At 52.8% G+C, this 21744-nt stretch overlaps 2 protein-coding genes across 6 annotated transcripts in view; one reads left to right on the forward strand and one right to left on the reverse strand.

Annotated features, from left to right (window-relative positions):
* LOC144953713 (CTP synthase 1-like) overlaps positions 1-9868 on the reverse strand; it is a 77846-nt gene extending 67978 nt beyond the window's left edge. For 2 of the 5 annotated variants that reach the window (XM_078884275.1, XM_078884273.1), the window contains exon 1: positions 9745-9857. The gene's annotated coding sequence lies outside the window, so the exon portion shown is untranslated. Of the gene's footprint in view, positions 1-9236; positions 9303-9744 lie in introns of those variants that run through there. The other 3 variants (XM_078884276.1, XM_078884274.1, XM_078884277.1) reach the window with 3 other exon arrangements.
* Positions 9869-13282: 3414 nt separating this feature from the next.
* Positions 13283-21744, forward strand: part of LOC144953699 (uncharacterized) — a 35437-nt gene continuing 26975 nt past the window's right edge. Inside the window, exons 1-7 of the mRNA XM_078884259.1 lie at positions 13283-13334; positions 14529-14614; positions 15516-15675; positions 16380-16920; positions 17123-17396; positions 17832-17854; positions 18347-19204. Of these exons, the coding sequence (XP_078740385.1) occupies positions 14530-14614; positions 15516-15675; positions 16380-16920; positions 17123-17396; positions 17832-17854; positions 18347-19204 (1941 nt within the window). The 5' untranslated portion in view covers positions 13283-13334; position 14529. The remainder of the gene's footprint in view (positions 13335-14528; positions 14615-15515; positions 15676-16379; positions 16921-17122; positions 17397-17831; positions 17855-18346; positions 19205-21744) is intronic.

Below are 21744 nucleotides of genomic sequence, written 5' to 3' on the forward strand. Positions count from 1 at the left end.
CACTACCTCACCACTCACTCACCCACTCACTCACCCAGTCACTCACCACTACCTCACCTACACACTCACTCAGTCACTCACCCAGTCACTCACTCAGTCACTCACCCACTGACTCAGTCACTCACTCACCCACTGACTCAGTCACTCACCCAGTCACTCACTGACTCACTCACTCAGTCACTCACTCACCACTACCTCACCACTCACTCACCTACACACTCACTCAGTCACTAAATCAGTCACTCACTCACCCACTCAGTCACTCACTCACCCACTGACTCAGTCACTCACCTACACACCCACTCACTCACCACTCACTCACCTACACACCCACTCACTCACCCACCACTACCTCACGACTCACTCACCTACACACTCACTCAGTCACTAAATCAGTCACTCACTCACCCACTCAGTCACTCACTCACCCACTGACTCAGTCACTCACTCACCCACTCACTCACTCAGTCACTCACCTACACACCCACTCACTCACTCACTCACCCACCACTACCTCACCACTCACTCACCTACACACTCACTCAGTCACTAAATCAGTCACTCACTCACCCACTGAGTCACTCACTCACCCACTGACTCAGTCACTCACCCAGTCACTCACTCACCACCACCTCACCACTCACTCACCTACACACCCACTCACTCACTCAGCCACCACTACCTCACCACTCACTCACCTACACACCCACTCACTCACCACTCACTCACCTACACACCCACTCACTCACTCACCCACTCACCACTCACTCACCTACACACCCACTCACTCACTCAGCCACCACTACCTCACCACTCACTCACCTACACACCCACTCACTCACTCAGTCACTCACCTACACACCCACTCACTCACCACTCACTCACCTACACACCCACTCACTCACCCACCACTACCTCACCACTCACTCACCTACACACCCACTCACTCACCACTCACTCACCTACACACCCACTCACTCACCACTCACTCACCTACACACCCACTCACTCACCACTCACTCACCTACACACCCACTCACTCACTCACTCAGTCACTCACCTACACACCCACTCACTCACCACTCACTCACCTACACACCCACTCACTCAGTCACTCACCTACACACCCACTCACTCACTCAGTCACTCACCTACACACCCACTCACTCACCACTCACTCACCTACACACCCACTCACTCACCACTCACTCACCTACACACCCACTCACTCACTCAGTCACTCACTCACCCACTCACCACTCACTCACCTACACACCCACTCACTCACCACTCACTCACCTACACACCCACTCACTCACCACTCACTCACCTACACACCCACTCACTCACTCAGTCACTCACTCACCCACTCACCACCCACTCACCTACACACCCACTCACTCACCACTCACTCACCTACACACCCACTCACTCACCACTCACTCACCTACACACCCACTCACTCACTCAGTCACCACTACCTCACCACTCACTCACCTACACACCCACTCACTCACTCACCCACTCACCACTCACTCACCTACACACCCACTCACTCACTCAGCCACCACTACCTCACCACTCACTCACCTACACACCCACTCACTCACTAAGTCACTCCCCCACCACTACCTCACCACTCACTCACCTACACACCCACTCACTCACCACTCACTCACCTACACACCCACTCACTCACCACTCACTCACCTACACACCCACTCACTCACCACTCACTCACCTACACACCCACTCACTCACCACTCACTCACCTACACACCCACTCACTCACCACTCACTCACCTACACACCCACTCACTCACTCAGTCACTCACCTACACACCCACTCACTCACCACTCACTCACCTACACACCCACTCACTCAGTCACTCACCTACACACCCACTCACTCACTCAGTCACTCACCTACACACCCACTCACTCACCACTCACTCACCTACACACCCACTCACTCACCACTCACTCACCTACACACCCACTCACTCACTCAGTCACTCACTCACCCACTCACCACTCACTCACCTACACACCCACTCACTCACCACTCACTCACCTACACACCCACTCACTCACCACTCACTCACCTACACACCCACTCACTCACTCAGTCACTCACCTACACACCCACTCACTCACCACTCACTCACCTACACACCCACTCACTCACCACTCACTCACCTACACACCCACTCACTCACTCAGTCACTCACCTACACACCCACTCACTCACCACTCACTCACCTACACACCCACTCACTCAGTCACTCACCTACACACCCACTCACTCACTCAGTCACTCACCTACACACCCACTCACTCACCACTCACTCACCTACACACCCACTCACTCACCACTCACTCACCTACACACCCACTCACTCACTCAGTCACTCACTCACCCACTCACCACTCACTCACCTACACACCCACTCACTCACCACTCACTCACCTACACACCCACTCACTCACCACTCACTCACCTACACACCCACTCACTCACTCAGTCACTCACCTACACACCCACTCACTCACCACTCACTCACCTACACACCCACTCACTCACTCAGTCACTCACCTACACACCCACTCACTCACTCAGTCACTCACCTACACACCCACTCACTCACCATTCACTCACCTACACACCCACTCACTCACTCAGTCACTCACCTACACACCCACTCACTCACCACTCACTCACCTACACACCCACTCACTCACTCAGTCACTCACTCACCCACTCACCACTCACTCACCTACACACCCACTCACTCACCAGCACTAAAACAGGAAGTTACTTCTCCCCAATAACATTCCTTAAATCATCAAATAGAGCTAGTAAAGATCTACAACAACATCCGTGATTCAAAACGGAATGTTCAACATCGCATCGATTACATTCGTAAAAATTAGTGTTTCACTCTAAATCCTTTATATGCGTGTCGGCTAGAGTCCTCTCGTCCTCTGGCTTGAGATGGCTGCCACCTATGGGTCAGATGATTGTCTGCCACCATTAAGCAATTGGTAATTAAATATTTAATTATTTTTCCCTAAAAAGTGTAAAATTTTTGAAAATGTTTTTCACGAAAATGAATTGTCACGCACAACGAGTCTGTGTGCAAGACGTCAGCTCGATTGGATCACGGGAAGTGGGTTAAAACACGACCGAAAGATTTGCACGGTCGTAAGCGCGCAAGCAAGTGAACTTAATATAAAGGATTTTTTTAAAAAAAGTCTCTCACTTTGACAAAATATTCGATGGTTCTTTCGGTAACTTCACGCAGATCTAAAACATATAACGAGTTTAAAAGAATAAAAATAAAGTGAATTAAAAAAGTAAAAATAAAAGTTCACCACTTGAGCACGCAAGCAAGCAAGTGAACTTAATATAAAGGATTTTTTAAAAAAAAGTCTCTCACTTTCACAAAATATTCGATGGTTCTTTCGGTAACTTCACGCAGATCTAAAACATATAACGAGTTTAAAAGAATAAAAATAAAGTGAATTAAAAAAGTAAAAATAAAAGTTCACCACTTGAGCACGCAAGCAAGCAAGTGAACTTAATATAAAGGATTTTTTTTAAAAAAAGTCTCTCACTTTGACAAAATATTCGATGGTTCTTTCAGTAACTTCACGCAGATCTAAAACATATAACGAGTTTAAAAGAATAAAAATAAAGTGAATTAAAAAAGTAAAAATAAAAGTTCACCACTTGAGCACGCAAGCAAGCAAGTGAACTTAATATAAAAGATTTAAAAAGACCAAAAGCTGGTTTCCTGTATCCGTTTGGAATTGATCACAAAGCTACCAGCGAATGGAATCATTTCAATCCATCTCCATCGATTCTCTTCACTAGCCTGGGCCTGTAGTCATTGGCTCTGCGTTGAGACTTCAACGCCATCGAAATCAATTCAGTGTCCTTGTTGGCAAGCGTGGTCTGGTCGGTCACTGCTGACGGATGTGTTTGAGGGAGAGAATTCAATGTCCCTTTGATGTTCTTTTAAATCTCGTCCAATATGATAACGGCGCAAAAGCGATTGATCCGATCAGGGCTGTCAATATTAGGGTGGAACATCGCACCACAAATATTCAAAGATGTTCAAAATGTCCCCCCCCCCCTCCTCCTCCTCCCCAATATATCGAAATAAAAATGATAACCCGTCAAAACAAAGTGTTTCACTATAAATCCTTTAAATGCGTGGCGGCTAAAGTCCTCTCGTCCTCTGGCTTGAGATGGCTGCCACCTATGGGTCAGATGATTGCCTGCCACCATTAAGCAATTGGTAATTCAATATTAAAAAATTTTGTCCTAAGAAGTGTAAAATTTTGGAAATTTTTTTTCACGAAAATCCATTGTCACGCACAACGAGTCTGTGTGCGAAATGTCAGCTCGATTGGATCACGGGAAGTGGGTTAAAAAACGACCGAAAGATTTGCACGGTCCTAAGCAAGCAAGTGAACTTGATATAAAGGATTTAAAAAAAAAGTCTCTCACTTTGACAAAATATTCGATGGTTCTTTCAGTAACTTCACGCAGATCTAAAACATATAACGAGTTTAAAAGAATAAAAATAAAGTGAATTAAAAAAGTAAAAATAAAAGTTCACCACTTGAGCACGCAAGCAAGCAAGTGAACTTAATATAAAAGATTTAAAAAGACCAAAAGCTGGTTTCCTGTATCCGTTTGGAATTGATCACAAAGCTACCAGCGAATGGAATCATTTCAATCCATCTCCATCGATTCTCTTCACTAGCCTGGGCCTGTAGTCATTGGCTCTGCGTTGAGACTTCAACGCCATCGAAATCAATTCAGTGTCCTTGTTGGCAAGCGTGGTCTGGTCGGTCACTGCTGACGGATGTGTTTGAGGGAGAGAATTCAATGTCCCTTTGATGTTCTTTTAAATCTCGTCCAATATGATAACGGCGCAAAAGCGATTGATCCGATCAGGGCTGTCAATATTAGGGTGGAACATCGCACCACAAATATTCAAAGATGTTCAAAATGTCCCCCCCCCCCCTCCTCCTCCTCCCCAATATATCGAAATAAAAATGATAACCCGTCAAAACAAAGTGTTTCACTATAAATCCTTTAAATGCGTGGCGGCTAAAGTCCTCTCGTCCTCTGGCTTGAGATGGCTGCCACCTATGGGTCAGATGATTGCCTGCCACCATTAAGCAATTGGTAATTCAATATTAAAAAATTTTGTCCTAAGAAGTGTAAAATTTTGGAAATTTTTTTTCACGAAAATCCATTGTCACGCACAACGAGTCTGTGTGCGAAATGTCAGCTCGATTGGATCACGGGAAGTGGGTTAAAAAACGACCGAAAGATTTGCACGGTCCTAAGCAAGCAAGTGAACTTGATATAAAGGATTTAAAAAAAAAGTCTCTCACTTTCACAAAATATTTGATGGTTCTTTCGGTAACTTCACGCAGATCTAAAACATATAACAAGTTTAAAATAATAAAAATAAAGTGAATTAAAAAGTTAAAAATGATAACCCGTCAAAACAAAGTGTTTCACTCTAAATCCTTTATATGCGTGGCGGCTAGAGTCCTCTCGTCCTCTGGCTTGAGATGGCTGCCACCTATGGGTCAGATGATTGTCTGCCACCATTAAGCAATTGGTAATTAAATATTTAAATTTTTTGCCCGAAAAAGTGTAAAATTTGGGAATTTTTTTTTCACGAAAATCAATCGTCACGCACAACGAGTCTGTGTGCAAAATCTCAGCTCCATTGGATCACGGGAAGTGGGTTAAACAACGACCGAAAGATTTGCACGGTCCTAAGCAAGCAAGCAAGCACGCAAGCAAGCAAGTGAACTTAATATAAAGGATTTTTAAAAAGCCTCTCACTTTGACAAAATATTCGATGGTTCTTTCGGTAACTTCTGTGTGTGTGTATCTGTGTGTGTGTATCTGTGTGTGTGTATCTGTGTGTGTATCTGTGTGTGTGTATCTGTGTGTGTGTATCTGTGTGTATCTGTGTGTATCTGTGTGTGTGTATCTGTGTGTGTGTATCTGTGTGTGTGTATCTGTGTGTGTGTAACTCCATCAAAAAAGTAACCTGCAGCGCCACACCTATTACCATCATTAGAGGAAAAAACGGTGATCCAATCTCCGACCCCCAGGAACAGGTTTGCAGATTTGCTGAGCATTTCTGTGAGGTCCTGGGGGAGGGAAAATCTCTCAGCCAGGAAAACATCATGGCACAAAGTGGGGATAACCCTGCTGAGGCTGCGGTGCCTCAAATATTGGAAGAGGTCACCCCCTGTGAGTGGCTGGCTGAGGTACCGGCTGTTGAGGAAGTACTGAGGGCGATCCGGAGTCTGAGACCAGGGAAGGCACCGGGCAGAGATGATCTCCCAGGCGAAATGCTGAGGGAGGGTGGCGTTTGTGCACAGACTGCCCTATATGACATCATAACAACAGTCTGGACCACTGGACGGGTTCCGCAGGACTGGAAGGATGCCCTGGTGGTCCCCCTCTTTAAAAAGGGGGACCGCACAGACTGTAACAACTACAGGGGCATCTCACTCCTCAGTGTGCCGGGTAAGGTCCTGGCAAGGATTATTCAACATCGCCTTGCTAGGCATGCTGAGGAGAGGCTTGCGGAGCCCCAATGTGGTTTCAGGAAAGGGCGGTCCTGCACAGATGCCATATTTTCTGTCCGTCTGCTACAGCAGAGGTGTAGGGAATTCCAAAAAGACCTACATCTCTGCTTTATTGACCTGGTCAAGGCCTATGATACCATCAGTAGGACTGGGCTCTGGGTTGTTCTTCGTGCTTTCGGAGTCCCTGACCCTCTGCTCACGATCATTAAGGACCTTCATGATGGTGAGCGGGCCCGGGTAAAACTACGTAGCCGGGAGTCGGAGCCTTTCCCTGTACACCTTGGGGTGCGACAGGGATGTCCTCTGGCTCCCACATTATTTAACATCTATTTCGACTGCGTAGTTCGTGAAGCCTTCAATAGCTGTACCGGGGGAATTACCATTTGGTACAGATATAATGGGAGGCTGATCGACGCCCGGGTGCGATCAAGGGATGGCTCCCTATTGGTCAACCACGTTATGTATGCCGATGATTTGGTAATAGCTGCTCATTCAGAAGAGGAGTTGGAGACGCTGCTGCTGAGGCTGGAGTGTGCCACTAAGAGGTGGGGCCTTACCATCAGCCCCACCAAAACTAAGCACCTGCCTGGGTATTTTGTACCATCGGGCACTCCGCCCCCACAACTCCCAATCGGTGATGGGGCAGTTGTGGAGAGAGTAGAGAGTTTCCCATACCTGGGCAGTGTGCTCATGACCAGCTCCAGTTTATCAGCAGAGGTCTCACTCCGAATCAGTCGAGCGGCAATATCTTTTCATCGGTTGCGTAACGCTGTGTGGAAGCTACCTGGTCTGTCGCTCCGCACGAAGCTTCAGGTCTTCTCGGCCACGGTCATTCCCTCCCTTCTCTACGCTTGCGAAACGTGGACCCCCCTAGTGGAGCATCTTCGCCGGTTGGAAACATTTAGGCTGGCCTGCCTACGATCCATCCTGGGTTTGACCAGGCTGGATTGTGTGAGGAGCTCACAAGTCCTTGAAAGATCTGGGCAAAGTCCCATCAGTGAGCTCCTCCGGCAGGCAAGGCTGCGTTGGCTGGGTCATGTAGCCCGCATGCCCAGCCACCGCATGCCTAAACAGCTTTTGTTCGGCCGGATCGAGGGGGCTAAACGGGCGCGGCACGGGCTAGAGAAGAGATGGAGTGATGTGGTACAGGAGGACGTGGAGCTGAGTGGACTTGCCGATGACTGGTACCAGCGGTGTCAAGATCGGCCTCAGTGGAGGAGGCTCGTGAAGGACGCTACTGGGCAGTTGGAGGCAGTCGCCCTCCAACAACAACGGAGGGCGGAGGAGCGACGCTCACAACAACGAGCGGAGCGCCGGGTGGCTAAAGCACAGCAAGTTGGCACAGTAGGGGGCACAGGTGGTGCATCAGCCAGTCATCTCGGTCATCTCGGTCAGTCGACCCGTGGCACCTGGGTCTGCCCCGTGACCTCCTGCCAGCGGGCGTTCGACACTTCACGTGGCCTCAAGGTGCACATGGCCTGGCACAAGCGTCGTGGTGACGTCACCGCCACTTAGTGGCGAATGGCGGTTGTTGTTGTGTATCTCTGTGTGTGTATCTGTGTGTGTGTATCTGTGTGTGTATCTGTGTGTGTGTATCTGTGTGTGTGTATCTGTGTGTATCTGTGTGTATCTGTGTGTGTGTATCTGTGTGTGTGTATCTGTGTGTGTGTATCTGTGTGTGTGTATCTGTGTGTATCTGTGTGTGTGTATCTGTGTGTGTGTATCTGTGTGTGTGTATCTGTGTGTGTGTATCTGTGTGTATCTGTGTGTATCTGTGTGTATCTGTGTGTGTGTATCTGTGTGTGTGTATCTGTGTGTGTGTATCTGTGTGTGTGTATCTGTGTGTATCTGTGTGTGTGTATCTGTGTGTGTGTATCTGTGTGTATCTGTGTGTGTGTGAGTGGTAGGTGTGTGTGTGTGTCTGTGTGTGTGTGAGTGGTAGGTGTGTGTGTATCTGTGTGTGTGAGTGGTAGGTGTGTGTGTATCTGTGTGTGTGTATCTGTGTGTATCTGTGTGTGTGTGAGTGGTAGGTGTGTGTGTGTGTCTGTGTGTGTGTGAGTGGTAGGTGTGTGTGTATCTGTGTGTGTGTATCTGTGTGTGTGTATCTGTGTGTGTGTATCTGTGTGTATCTGTGTGTATCTGTGTGTGTGTATCTGTGTGTGTGTATCTGTGTGTGTGTATCTGTGTGTGTGTATCTGTGTGTGTGTATCTGTGTGTATCTGTGTGTGTATCTGTGTGTGTGTATCTGTGTGTGTGTATCTGTGTGTATCTGTGTGTGTGTGAGTGGTAGGTGTGTGTGTGTATCTGTGTGTGTGTGAGTGGTAGGTGTGTGTGTATCTGTGTGTGTGTGAGTGGTAGGTGTGTGTGTATCTGTGTGTGTGTCTGTGTGTGAGTGGTAGTGAGTAGTAGTAATAGTATCTATGTAATAGTATCTATGTAATAGTATCAGTAGTAATAGTACCAGTACTATTAGTACCTGTGTGGTAGTTGTGCCGCTTCTGAGGTGAACTCCGCTGTAGTATCTAGCTAGCTAGCTGTAGTATCTATGTAATAGTATCTATGTAATAGTATCTATGTAATAGTACCAGTACTATTAGTACCTGTGTGGTGGTGGAGCCGCTTCTGAGGAGAACTCCGCTATAGTACCTAGCTAGCTAGCTGTAGTATCTATGTGTGTGTCTATGAGTAGTAGTAGTATCTATGTAATAGTATCTATGTAATAGTATTAGTAGTATCTATGTAATAGTATCAGTAGTAATAGTACCAGTACTATTAGTACCTGTGTGGTGGTGGTGGAGCCGCTTCTGAGGAGAACTCCGCTATAGTATCTAGCTAGCTAGCTGTAGTATCTATGTAGTAGTATTAGTATCTATGTAATAGTATCTATGTAATAGTATCTATGTAATAGTACCAGTACTATTAGTACCTGTGTAGTGGTGGTGGAGCCGCTTCTGAGGAGAACTCCGCTATAGTATCTAGCTAGCTAGCTGTAGTATCTATGTGTGTGTCTATGAGTAGTAGTAGTATCTATGTAATAGTATCTATGTAATAGTAGTAGTAGTATCTATGTAATAGTATCAGTAGTAATAGTACCAGTACTATTAGTACCTGTGTGGTGGTGGAGCCGCTTCTGAGGAGAACTCCGCGTCGCACTTTCTAACGGAGCCGCGTGGAGCGCGCCAAGGCTGCCCTGACGTCACTTCCTGTGGGGGAGGGGGAGGGTGGGACGTCACTTCCTGTGGGTGAGGGGTGAGTGGGGGAGGGGTGAGTGGGTGGGGGTGAGAACGTCACTTCCTGTGGATGAGGGATGGGGGAGGGGTAAGGGGGTGACGTCACTTCCTGTGGGTAAAGGGTGAGTGGGGGAGGGGTGAGGGGGGTGGGGGGGTTGTAACGTCACTTCCTGTGGGTGAAGGGTGAGTGCGGGAGGGGTGAGGGGGGTGAGGGGGTGGGCGGAGAACGTCACTTCCTGTAGATGAGGGGGGGAGGGGTGAGGGGGGGTGAGGGGGTGGGGGTGAGAACGTCACTTCCTGTGGGGGAGGGGTGAGAGGGGTAAGGGATGGAGGGAGGGGTGACGGTGGAGTTTAGGGGGTGGTAGTTTGTACGTCACTTCCTGTAGGTGAGGGATGGGGGGAGGGGGGCAACGTCACTTCCTGCGGGTGAGGGGTGAGTGGGGGAGGGGTGAGGGGGGGTGAGGGGGTGGGGGTGTAAACGTCACTTCCTGTGGGTGATGGGTGAGTAGGGGAGGGGTGAGGGGGGGTGAGGGGGTGGGGGTGTAAACGTCACTTCCTGTGGGTGATGGGTGAGTAGGGGAGGGGTGAGGGGGGGGTGAGGGGGTGGGGGTGTAAACGTCACTTCCTGTGTGTGAGGGGGGATTCGGGGAGGGGCTTAGCTCTAGGGGGAGGGGCTTGGCGCTAGGGAGAGGGGCTTAGCGCTAGGGGGAGGGGCTTAGCTCTAGTGGGAGGGGCTTAGGGCCACCATGTATCTGTTGATTGCCCTGTGAGAGCCGTGGGTTCTCTCTGTAGCGGAGTGACGTTTTTTTAATTTAAATTTATTTTTTTATTTTAATAATTAAAATGTTACTCTTTGGTTATGTCGCTAAAGTCACGTGGTACAAATATTAATAAATAATGACGACCGCTTGTGTAGCGATCGAAACATTGTGAGTTTTTTAATTAAATTTATTTTAAAATTTTAATAATTTAAATGTTACGCTTTGGTTATGTCGCTAAAGTCACGTGGTACAAATATTAATAAATAATGACGACCGCTTGCGTAGCGATCAAAACATCGTGAGTTTTTTATTTAAATTTATTTTTTTATTTTAATAATTAAAATGTCACGCTTTGGTTCTGTCGCTCAAGTCACGTGGTACAAATAATAATAAATAATGACGACCGCTTGTGTAGCGAGAGAAACGTCGTGAGTTTTTAAATTAAATTAAGTTTTTAATTTTAATAATTTAAATGTCACGCTTTGGTTCTTTAGCTAAAGTCACGTGGGAAGAAATGAAAAATATCTCGAATAATTTATTTTATTATTTTATTCCATCTTCGTTACTTTACCGAAAGAACCATAGAATACACCACGTGACACCTTCACACTGTACACCACCACGTGATACATTGACACTGTACACCACCACGTGACACCTTGACACTGTACACCACCACGTGGTACATTGACACTGTACATCACCACGTGATACATTGACACTGTCCATCACCACGTGGTACATTGACACTGTACATCACCACGTGGTACATTGACACTGTACACCACCACGTGGTACATTGACACTGTACATCACCACGTGATACATTGACACTGTACACCACCACGTGATACATTGACACTGTACACCACCACGTGGTACATTGACACTGTACATCACCACGTGACACCCTGGCACTGTACATCACCACGTGGTACATTGACACTGTACATCACCACGTGACACATTGACACTGTACACCACCACGTGACACCTTGACACTGTACATCACCACGTGACACATTGACACTGTACACCACCACGTGGTACATTGACACTGTACATCACCACGTGATACATTGACACTGTACATCACCACGTGACACCCTGGCACTGTACATCACCACGTGACACATTGACACTGTACACCACCACGTGACACCTTGACACTGTACATCACCACGTGGTACATTGACACTGTACATCACCACGTGGTACATTGACACTGTACATCACCACGTGACACATTGACACTGTACATCACCAGTGAGTGAGTGACTGAGTGGGTGAGTGAGTGGGTGAGTGACTGAGTGAGTGGGTGACTGAGTGGGTGAGTAAGTGAGTGAGTGACTGAGTGAGTGGGTGACTGAGTGGGTGAGTAAGTGGGTGAGTGAGTGAGTGGGTGAGTGAGTGGGTGAGTGAGTGAGTGGGTGACTGAGTGGGTGAGTAAGTGGGTGAGTGAGTGAGTGGGTGAGTGAGTGGGTGAGTGAGTGACTGAGTGAGTGGGTGACTGAGTGGGTGAGTAAGTGGGTGAGTGAGTGAGTGGGTGAGTGAGTGGGTGAGTGACTGAGTGAGTGGGTGAGTAAGTGGGTGAGTGACTGAGTGAGTGGGTGACTGAGTGGGTGAGTAAGTGAGTGAGTGACTGAGTGAGTGGGTGACTGAGTGGGTGAGTAAGTGGGTGAGTGAGTGAGTGAGTGGGTGAGTGAGTGGGTGAGTGAGTGAGTGAGTGGGTGACTGAGTGGGTGAGTAAGTGGGTGAGTGAGTGAGTGGGTGAGTGAGTGGGTGAGTGAGTGAGTGACTGAGTGAGTGGGTGACTGAGTGGGTGAGTAAGTGGGTGAGTGAGTGAGTGGGTGAGTGAGTGGGTGAGTGAGTGAGTGACTGAGTGAGTGGGTGAGTAAGTGGGTGAGTGAGTGGGTGACTGAGTGGGTGAGTAAGTGAGTGAGTGACTGAGTGAGTGGGTGACTGAGTGGGTGAGTAAGTGGGTGAGTGAGTGAGTGGGTGAGTGAGTGGGTGAGTGAGTGAGTGAGTGACTGAGTGAGTGGGTGACTGAGTGGGTGAGTAAGTGGGTGAGTGAGTGAGTGGGTGAGTGAGTGGGTGAGTGAGTGAGTGAGTGACTGAGTGAGTGGGTGACTGAGTGGGTAAGTGGGTGAGTGAGTGAGTGGGTGAGTGAGTGAGTGACTGAGTGAGTGGGTGACTTAGTGGGTGAGTAAGTGAGTGAGTGGGTGAGTGAGTGGGCGAGTGAGTGACTGAGTGGGTGAGTGAGTGAGTGGGCGAGTGAGTGACTGAGTGGGTGAGTGACTGAGTGGGTGAGTAAGTGAGTGAGTGGGTGAGTGAGTGAGTGGGCGAGTGAGTGACTGAGTGGGTGAGTGAGTGGGTGGGTGACTGAGTGAGTGGGTGAGTCAGTGAGTGACTGAGTGAGTGAGTGAGTAGGTGAGTGAGTGACTGAGTGGGTGGGTGAGTGAATTCAGCGCGAGAATCGATTCTGATTATCCCCACTCCAATCGATAACATCCTCGGAATCGATTCCGTGGCTAACGCTTGAACCCAATGGGATTCGGTGCAAAAGTTGGTGGCTGCGCTAGGAATCGGAATCGGAATCGCGAGTTTTTGCTTTCAATGTTATCGATTCGAGGAGTCGATTCGATTCCTCGGTCACGTGGATTTGTTGACGGCGGTCGTCATGGAGACGGCGGCGCGCGACAGAGAGGTGAGGGGTGAGTGGTGGGATGAGTGGTGAGGTGAGGGGTGAGTGAGTGAGTGGTGAGTGTGGTGAGGTGAGTGGTGATTGAGTGGTGAGTGGTGAGGGGTGAGTGGTGAGGGGTGAGTGGTGAGTGAGTGAGTGGTGAGGTGAGTGGTGAGTGGTGAGTGAGTGGTGAGGGGTGAGTGGTGAGGGGTGAGTGGTGAGTGAGTGAGTGGTGAGGTGAGTGGTGAGTGGTGGGTGAGTGGTGAGGGGTGAGTGGTGAGGGGTGAGTGGTGAGTGAGTGAGTGGTGAGGTGAGTGGTGAGTGAGTGGTGAGGGGTGAGTGGTGAGGGGTGAGTGGTGAGTGAGTGAGTGGTGAGTGAGTGGTGAGTGGTGTGGTGAGTGGTGAGTGGTGAGGGGTGAGGTGAGTGGTGAGTGTGGTGAGTGGTGAGGTGAGTGGTGTGGTGAGTGGTGTGGTGAGTGGTGAGTGAGTGGTGAGTGAGTGAGTGGTGAGTGAGTGGTGAGTGAGTGGTGAGGGGTGAGTGGTGAGTGAGTGAGTGGTGAGTGGTGAGTGAGTGGTGAGTGGTGAGGTGAGTGGTGAGTGGTGAGTGGTGGTCTCTATGAGTCTCTATGTGTCTCTATGTGTCTCTGTGTGTCTCTGTGTATCTCTGTGAGTCTCTGTGGGTCTCTGTGTGTCTCTGTGTGTCTCTGTGGGTCTCTATGTGTCTCTGTGTGTCTCTGTGTGTCTCTATGTGTCTCTGTGTGTATCTGTGTGTCTCTATGTGTCTCTGTGTGTCTCTATGTGTCTCTGTGGGTCTCTGTGTGTCTCTGTGTGTCTCTGTGTGTCTCTATGAGTCTCTATGTGTCTCTGTGTGTCTCTATGTGTCTCTATGTGTCTCTGTGTGTCTCTATGTGTCTCTGTGTGTCTCTATGTGTCTCTATGTGTCTCTGTGTGTCTCTATGTGTCTCTATGTGTCTCTATGTGTCTCTATGAGTCTCTATGTGTCTCTGTGGGTCTCTGTGTGTCTCTGTGTGTCTCTGTGTGTCTCTGTGGGTTTCTGTGTGTCTCTGTGTGTCTCTATGTGTCTCTGTGGGTCTCTGTGTGTCTCTGTGTGTCTCTGTGGGTCTCTGTGTGTCTCTGTGTGTCTCTATATGTCTATGTGAGTCTCTGTGTGTCTCTGTGAGTCTCTGTGAGTCTCTGTGTGTCTCTGTGTGTCTCCAGGATGTTTCCAGGCTGGAGATCTCCCCCCAGAGCCCCTCCCCTCGACCTGCCTCCCCTCACCCGGCACAGACAGCCTGCAAGCAGAGGTGAGGAGTGGTGAGTGGTGGTGAGTGGTGGTGAGTGGTGGTGAGTGGGTGGGTGGGTGAGTGGGTGGGTGGGTGGGTGAGTGGGTGAGTGGTGGTGAGGAGTGGTGAGTAGTGGTGAGTGGGTGAGTGGTTGGGTGGGTGAGTGAGTGGGTGGGTGGGTGGGTGAGTGGGTGAGTGAGTGAGTGAGTGGTGGGTGGGTGAGTGAGTGAATGAGTGGTGGTGACTGGTGGTGAGTGGTGGTGAGTGGGTGGGTGGGTGAGTGGTGGTGAGTGGTGGTGAGTAGTGGTGAGTGGGTGGGTGGGTGGGTGAGTGGGTGGATGAGTGGGTGGGTGAGTGGGTGAGTGAGTGGGTGAGTGGGTGGGTGGGTGGGTGGGTGAGTGGGTGGGTGGGTGAGTGAGTGAGTGGGTGAGTGGGTGAGTGGGTGGGTGGGTGAGTAGTGGTGAGTGGTGGTGAGTGGTGGTGAGTAGTGGTGAGTGGGTGGGTTAGTGGGTGAGTGGGTGGGTGAGTGGGTGGGTGGGTGAGTGAGTGAGTGAGTGGGTGAGTGGGTGAGTGAGTGAGTGGGTGAGTGAGTGGGTGAGTGAGTGGGTGAGTGGGTGGGTGGGTGAGTGAGTGAGTGGGTGGGTGGGTGAGTGGGTGAGTGAGTGGGTGAGTGAGTGGGTGGGTGGGTGAGTGAGTGGGTGGGTGGGTGGGTGGGTGGGTGAGTGAGTGGGTGGGTGGGTGAGTGGGTGGGTGGGTGGGTGAGTGGGTGGGTGGGTGGGTGAGTGGGTGGGTGGGTGGGTGAGTGGGTGGGTGGGTGAGTGACTTGGTGAGTGAGTGAATGGGTGAGTTGGTGAGTGAGTGACTTGGTGAGTGACTTGGTGAGTGACCCCGTGAGCCCTCCCTCCCTCCCCCCCCTCTTCAGCTCCCTTCACCTTCGGCCCACAATGCACTGGGATCTCGAGCCGACCGACCAATCAGAGGCTGCCACTCGCCCCGCGCGGCCTGCAGGAAGTCTCCCAGAATGCACCGGGGGGGCAGCTGCTGCTTCCTGCCGCGTCACTCACCAGGCACACGGACGCCAGGTAGACAACAACATCAACCACAACATCAACAACAACAACAACCCCCAGATAGACACAGAGACACACAGAGAGACACACAGAGAGACACAGAGAGACCCATAGAGACACACAGAGACACACAGAGACTCACAGACACACACAGAGATACACACAGAGACCCACACAGATACACACACAGAGACACACAGAGACACACAGATATTCACAGAGACTCACAGAGATCCACACAGACCCACAGAGACCCACAGAGACACACAGAGACCCACAGAGACACACAGAGACCCACAGAGACCCACAGAGACACACAGAGACTCACAGAGACACACAGAGACCCACAGAGACACACAGAGACTCACAGAGACCCACAGAGACTCACAGAGACACACAGAGACCCACAGAGACACACAGAGACCCACAGAGACCCACAGAGACACACAGAGACCCACAGAGACACACAGAGACCCACAGAGACACACAGAGCCCCACAGAGACCCACAGAGACACACAGAGACACACAGAGACTCACAGAGACTCACAGAGACACACAGAGACTCACAGAGACACACAGAGACACACAGAGACATACAGAGACCCACAGAGACACACAGAGACCCACAGAGACACACAGAGACCCACAGAGACCCACAGAGTTGAACCTCCTCTCCCCCCCTCCCCACACCCCCTCCCCCTCCCCCCCTCCCCAGGTCTCTCTTCTCGCGAGAGTCGTTTGCGTCGACCACCATCAGCCTCTGCCTCAGCGACAGCCAATCAGTGGCCAGCGGGCCGCCCTCCTCCGATTGGGCGGTCTCGCCGGTGGCCCCTCCCCTCCCCCTCAACAACCACCACAACCACCACAACAACAACAGCAACAACAGCAACAACAACCACCACCACCAGCCACGTCTAGCAGTGCCGCCCATCCACTCCTCCAACAACGCCTTGCTCCCCGCTGCTAGTTGTGGCGGTTGTGGTGGTGGTGGTTGTGGTGGCCGTGGTGGTTGTGGCCGTGGCGGTGGTGGCGTTGGAACACAACCACAACCACAACAACCACAACCGCAGGAGCAGCCGTCACCCGCGACCGCCGCTCCCTCGACGGCCGTCGCGACCGTCCCGTCAGCCGTCCCGGCGCCACCGCCGCCGCCTCCTCCTCACGGCGGCCGCGTGTCCCTCACGTTCTGCCCGGGACTGGGCGCCGTACTAGGCCCAGGCTTCGGCCTGGCCGGAGGCTCCTGCGGCGGTGGCGTTGTAGGCCCAGGCTTCGGCTCAGGGTTAGGCTCAGGCTTCGGCCCAAGCTTAGGCTCAGGCTTTGGCTCAAGCTCAGGCTCAGGCTTGTGCCCAGGCTTCGGCCCAGGCTTAGGCCCAAGCTTAGGCTCAGGCTTCGGCTCAAGCTCAGGCTCAGGCTTGTGCCCAGGCTTCGGCTCAGGCTTAGGCCCATGCTCAGGCTTAGGCCCAGGCTTCGGCCCAGGCTTCGGCCTTGCCGGAGGCTGTTACAGCGGCAGCTGCGGCAGCTGCGGTAGTGGCAGCGGCAGCGGGGGGGGGCGGCGTCAGGGGCCACAAGCGAGCGCTGTCGCTGTCGCCGCTCTCCCTCGACGGGCTCGACCTGAACGCCGCGATCCGGACGTCGCCCACCTCCCTCGTGGCGTTCGTCAACGGCACGGCGGGGGCCGGGGCGGGGGCCGCCGTGATGGGGCCCACCTCCTCCTCGTCGTCGCCGACCTCGAGCTCGTCGTCGCCGCCGTCGTCATCATCATCGGCATCGCCCCGCTCCTCCTCCACCCGTCGCTCCGGCCGCCACGCCGGAGTTCGTCCGTCGGGCACGTCGGTGGCGGGAGGCGGGGCCCTGGGTCACCTGGATGTGAGGAGACGCGGGGCAGGTGGAGGTGGTGGAGGTGGTGGTGGAGGTGGAGGAGGTGGAGGTGGAGGAGCTGGTGGAGGAGGTGGTGGAGGTGGATTGGTAGGAGGTGGTGGGGGAGGTGGAGGTGACAGAGGAGGTGGAGGAGGAGGTGGAGGTGGATTGGTAGGAGGGGGTGGATTGGTAGGAGGTGGAGGAGGTGGTGGAGGTGGTGGAGGTGGATTGGTAGGAGGGGGTGGATTGGTAGAAGGAGGTGGTGGAGTGGGATCTCCGCCGCCCCCGTGTGTCGTCCCGCCCGCGGCAGCCCCCGTGTCGCCCAACATGGAGGTCCGCCCGGCCTTCCACGACCTCCTGCTGCACCACCACCTGCACCTGCTGCACCACCGCAGAGGAGGAGGAGGAGAGGTGGAGGGGGTGGAGGGGGTGGAGGTCGAGGAGGGGGTGGTGGAGGTGGAGGGGGTGGAGGTGGTGGAGGGCGACACCGGCAGCGACGTCGACCGCCGTCGGCTCTCCGGCACTGGCATCGTGAGCCTCGTCGGGGACGGTGGTGGTGGAGGTGGAGGTGGTGGTGGTGGAGGTGGACGTGGTGGTGGTGGTGGTGGTGGAGGAGGAGGAGGTGGACGTGGTGGTGGAGGTGGTGGTGGTGGTGGTGGTGGAGGTGGTGGTGGAGGATTTGGAGAAGGAGGAGGAGGAGGAGGCGGTGGAAGTGGAAGTGGAGGAGGAGGTGGAGGATTTGGAGGAGGAGGTGGAGGTGGTGGTGGTGGAGGATTTGGAGAAGGAGGTGGTGGTGGAGGTGGAAGTGGTGGAGGTGGTGGTGGACGTGGAGGTGGAGGAGGAGGATTTGGAGGAGGATGCGACCAGCGGCGACCATCGCTGTCCGTGCCGGACATCTTCACGACGCAGCTGCGTGACGACGACGACGACGACTTCTACTGGCCGGAGATTCCTCCAGCGGTGGAGCTACCGGCGGTGGAGCTACCTCCGGTGGTGGACCTACCGGCGGCTCCATCGCCGATGAGGTTGGTAGCTCCATCGACCCCGGGGACGACTATGGAGCTACCGGGAGCTCCATCGCCGATGAGGTTGGTAGCTCCATCGACCCCGGGGACGACTATGGAGCTACCGGGAGCTCCATCGCCGATGAGGGCGGCGGAGTTCCAACTCGCGAGGCTGCGGGAGCCTCCCCCACCCTACCACAACAACCACCACCACCAAGATCACCACCACCAGCAGCAGCACAACAACAACATCAACAACGATGACGACAACAACAACACCGCCTTCAAAATTCAACGCCACTTCTACCAACACCACCAACAACACCATCTCCTCCAACAACAACAACAACACCACCAACAACAACACCCCTACCTCCACCACCACCAACACCACCCCCACCTCCACCACCTCCACCACCGCCACCACCACCAGCCTTGGCACGAGGAATCCGCGAGGGGGTTTCTGCCGAGTGCCGTGAACCACAGCGGACAACAACGACTCCTCCTGGCAGCCGGGCGGCACGAGGCGGCGGCCATGACAGGACCCACGGCGGCGGCCATGACAGGGTCAACTAAAGCGACGATGGAGGCCGAGGAGGAGGAGGAGGAGGACGAGGAGGAGGAAGAGGAGGGCAGCCATGACGGGGAGCGCTTGATATGCCGCTGGGCAGACTGCCTGGTGAGTGGTGGTGGTGAGTGGGTGGTGCTGAGTGAGTGGATATAAATATAAAAATGTAACAAATAAGTTTGTGCCGGAGGCCCCGGGGGGACAGGCGTCTATGACGTCTCCTGGCCAAACCCCAATTGGCGGAGCCAGGAGATTGAATCTTCACCCTCGGGGCTCCTCCAGAAACAACAAAAACCCACTTCGTGTGGCCACGTGGAATGTTCGAACGCTCACTGCGGAGGAGAGGCTGCCACTCCTCTGTCGGGAGCTGGACCGGTACCGCCTGGATCTCTGTGGCATTCAGGAGGTCCGGTGGACCGGCTCTGGCTCCTGCCACCATGAGGGGTGGACAGTCCTCTACTCGGGGCAGGAGACTGCCAAACAACAGGGAGTGGCTCTTCTTCTGAACAAAAGAATGAAGGGGGCGTGGGAGCGTGGCGGTGAGGTGTGGGAAGCTGTAAGCCCCAGGCTACTTTGGGCTCGCCTTCCCATCAACCGGAGGCGAGGAGTGGTGGTCGTGGTTACTTATGCCCCCACCGAAGACGAACATCCGTGGAGGGATGTAGGCAAAGCCGATGAGTCAGATGCCTTCCATGACCTCCTGTCACAGGTGATGGCTAAAGTGGCCACTCGGGACAGAGTCTTCTTGTTGGGTGACTTCAATGCCCGAGTTGGTCATGATGCTGGCACCTGGTCTGGAGTGATTGGAAGGCATGGGTCAGATCAGCTCAATAACAACGGTAGGAGGCTGCTAGATTTTTGTGCAGCCCATGGGCTCCACACAACATCATGGATGCATGCCAGTTCCAAGCAAGAACATCTGCTGGACTACATAGTGATGGACCAGCGGATGCGAGCCCATGTCCTTGACACCAGGACCTACCGTGGAGCTGATCTGCCCTCTGACCATCGACTAGTAATCTGTAAGATGCGCCTGCCATTCTTCCACTCCAGTGGTGGGTGTACACCCAGGACCCCATTCAAACCCTTAGTGGCCTGGTCTCAGCTAGCTGATGGAAGTTGCAAGCGAGAATATCGCTTGCGGCTGGGGTTGGCATCGTCCCCCACTCCTCCTGATGTCGAGGGTAAATGGGCGAGGTTTAGGACTGTGACTCATGCAGCTGCAATGGCTGCTTTGGGTGCGCGGTCCAGACCTCCCCAGAGAACCTGGCTGACAGAGGAGGTGTTCAGGCTGGCTGAGAAAAGCAACAGGCCCACTCTCATCTGCTACAGCATCCCACGTCAGAGAATGAGGAGGTTTACCGCAGACTTCGCTCGGAGGTTCGGAGATCCGTGAGGCGCTGCAAGGATGGGTGGTGGTCGCGGGTTGCTGAGGAGATGGAGTCTGCCTCAGTGGCCCGCGATCACAAATCACTATTTAACTCCATCAAAAAAGTAACCTGCAGCGCCACACCTATTACCATCATTAGGGGAAAAAACGGTGATCCAATCTCCGACCCCCAGGAACTGGTTTGCAGATTTGCTGAGCATTTCTGTGAGGTCTTGTGGGAGGGAAAATCTCTCAGCCAGGAAAACATCATGGCACAAAGTGGGGATAACCCTGCTGAGGCTGCGGTGCCTCAAATATTGGAAGAGGTCACCCCCTGTGAGTGGCTGGCTGAGGTGCCAGCTGTTGAGAAAGTACTGAAGGCGATCCGGAGTCTGAGACCAGTGTGGATCTCTGTGGGTCTCTGAGTGTGGGTCTCTGTGGGTCTCTATGAGTGTGGGTCTCTGTGGGTCTCTGTGGGTCTCTGTGTGTCTCTGTGGGTCTCTGTGGGTCTCTGTGGGTCTCTGTGTATCTCTGTGGGTCTCTGTGAGTGTCTCTGTGGGTCTCTGTGGGTCTCTGTGGGTCTCTATGCGTATTTGGCTGCTGCGATATTTCTGGTCAGAACGCAGTTCTTAGTAGCATCACGAATTTGTTTTATGGATACCAAACATCTCTCCCCACCACCACCACCACCACCACCTCCACTACCACTACCACCTCCACCACCACCACTACCACCACCATCACCACCACCACTACCACTTCCACCACTACCACCACCATCACCACCACCACCACAACCACCACCACCATCCCTACCACCACCACCACCTCCACCACCACAACCACAACCACCTCCACTACTACCACCTCCACCACCACCTCCACCACCACCACCACTACCACCTCCACCACCTCCACCACCACCACCTCCACCACAACCACCACCACCACCTCCACCACCTCCACCACCACCACCACCTCCACCACAACCACAATCACCACCTCAACCACCACAACCACCACCACCACAACCACCACCACCACCACCTCCACCACCATCACCACAACAACCACCACCACAACCACCACCATCACCACCACCACCACCTCTACCACAACCACCACCACCACAACCACCACCACCACCACAACCACCACCACCACCTCTACCACCACCATTACTACTACCACCACTACCACCACCACCACTACCACCACTACCACCACCACTACTACCACCACCACTACCACCACCACCACCACTACCACCACCACTACCACC

The sequence above is a fragment of the Lampetra fluviatilis genome, chromosome 81 (genome assembly GCF_964198595.1).
Source record: "Lampetra fluviatilis chromosome 81, kcLamFluv1.1, whole genome shotgun sequence".
Classification (NCBI taxonomy): Eukaryota; Metazoa; Chordata; class Hyperoartia; order Petromyzontiformes; family Petromyzontidae; genus Lampetra; species Lampetra fluviatilis.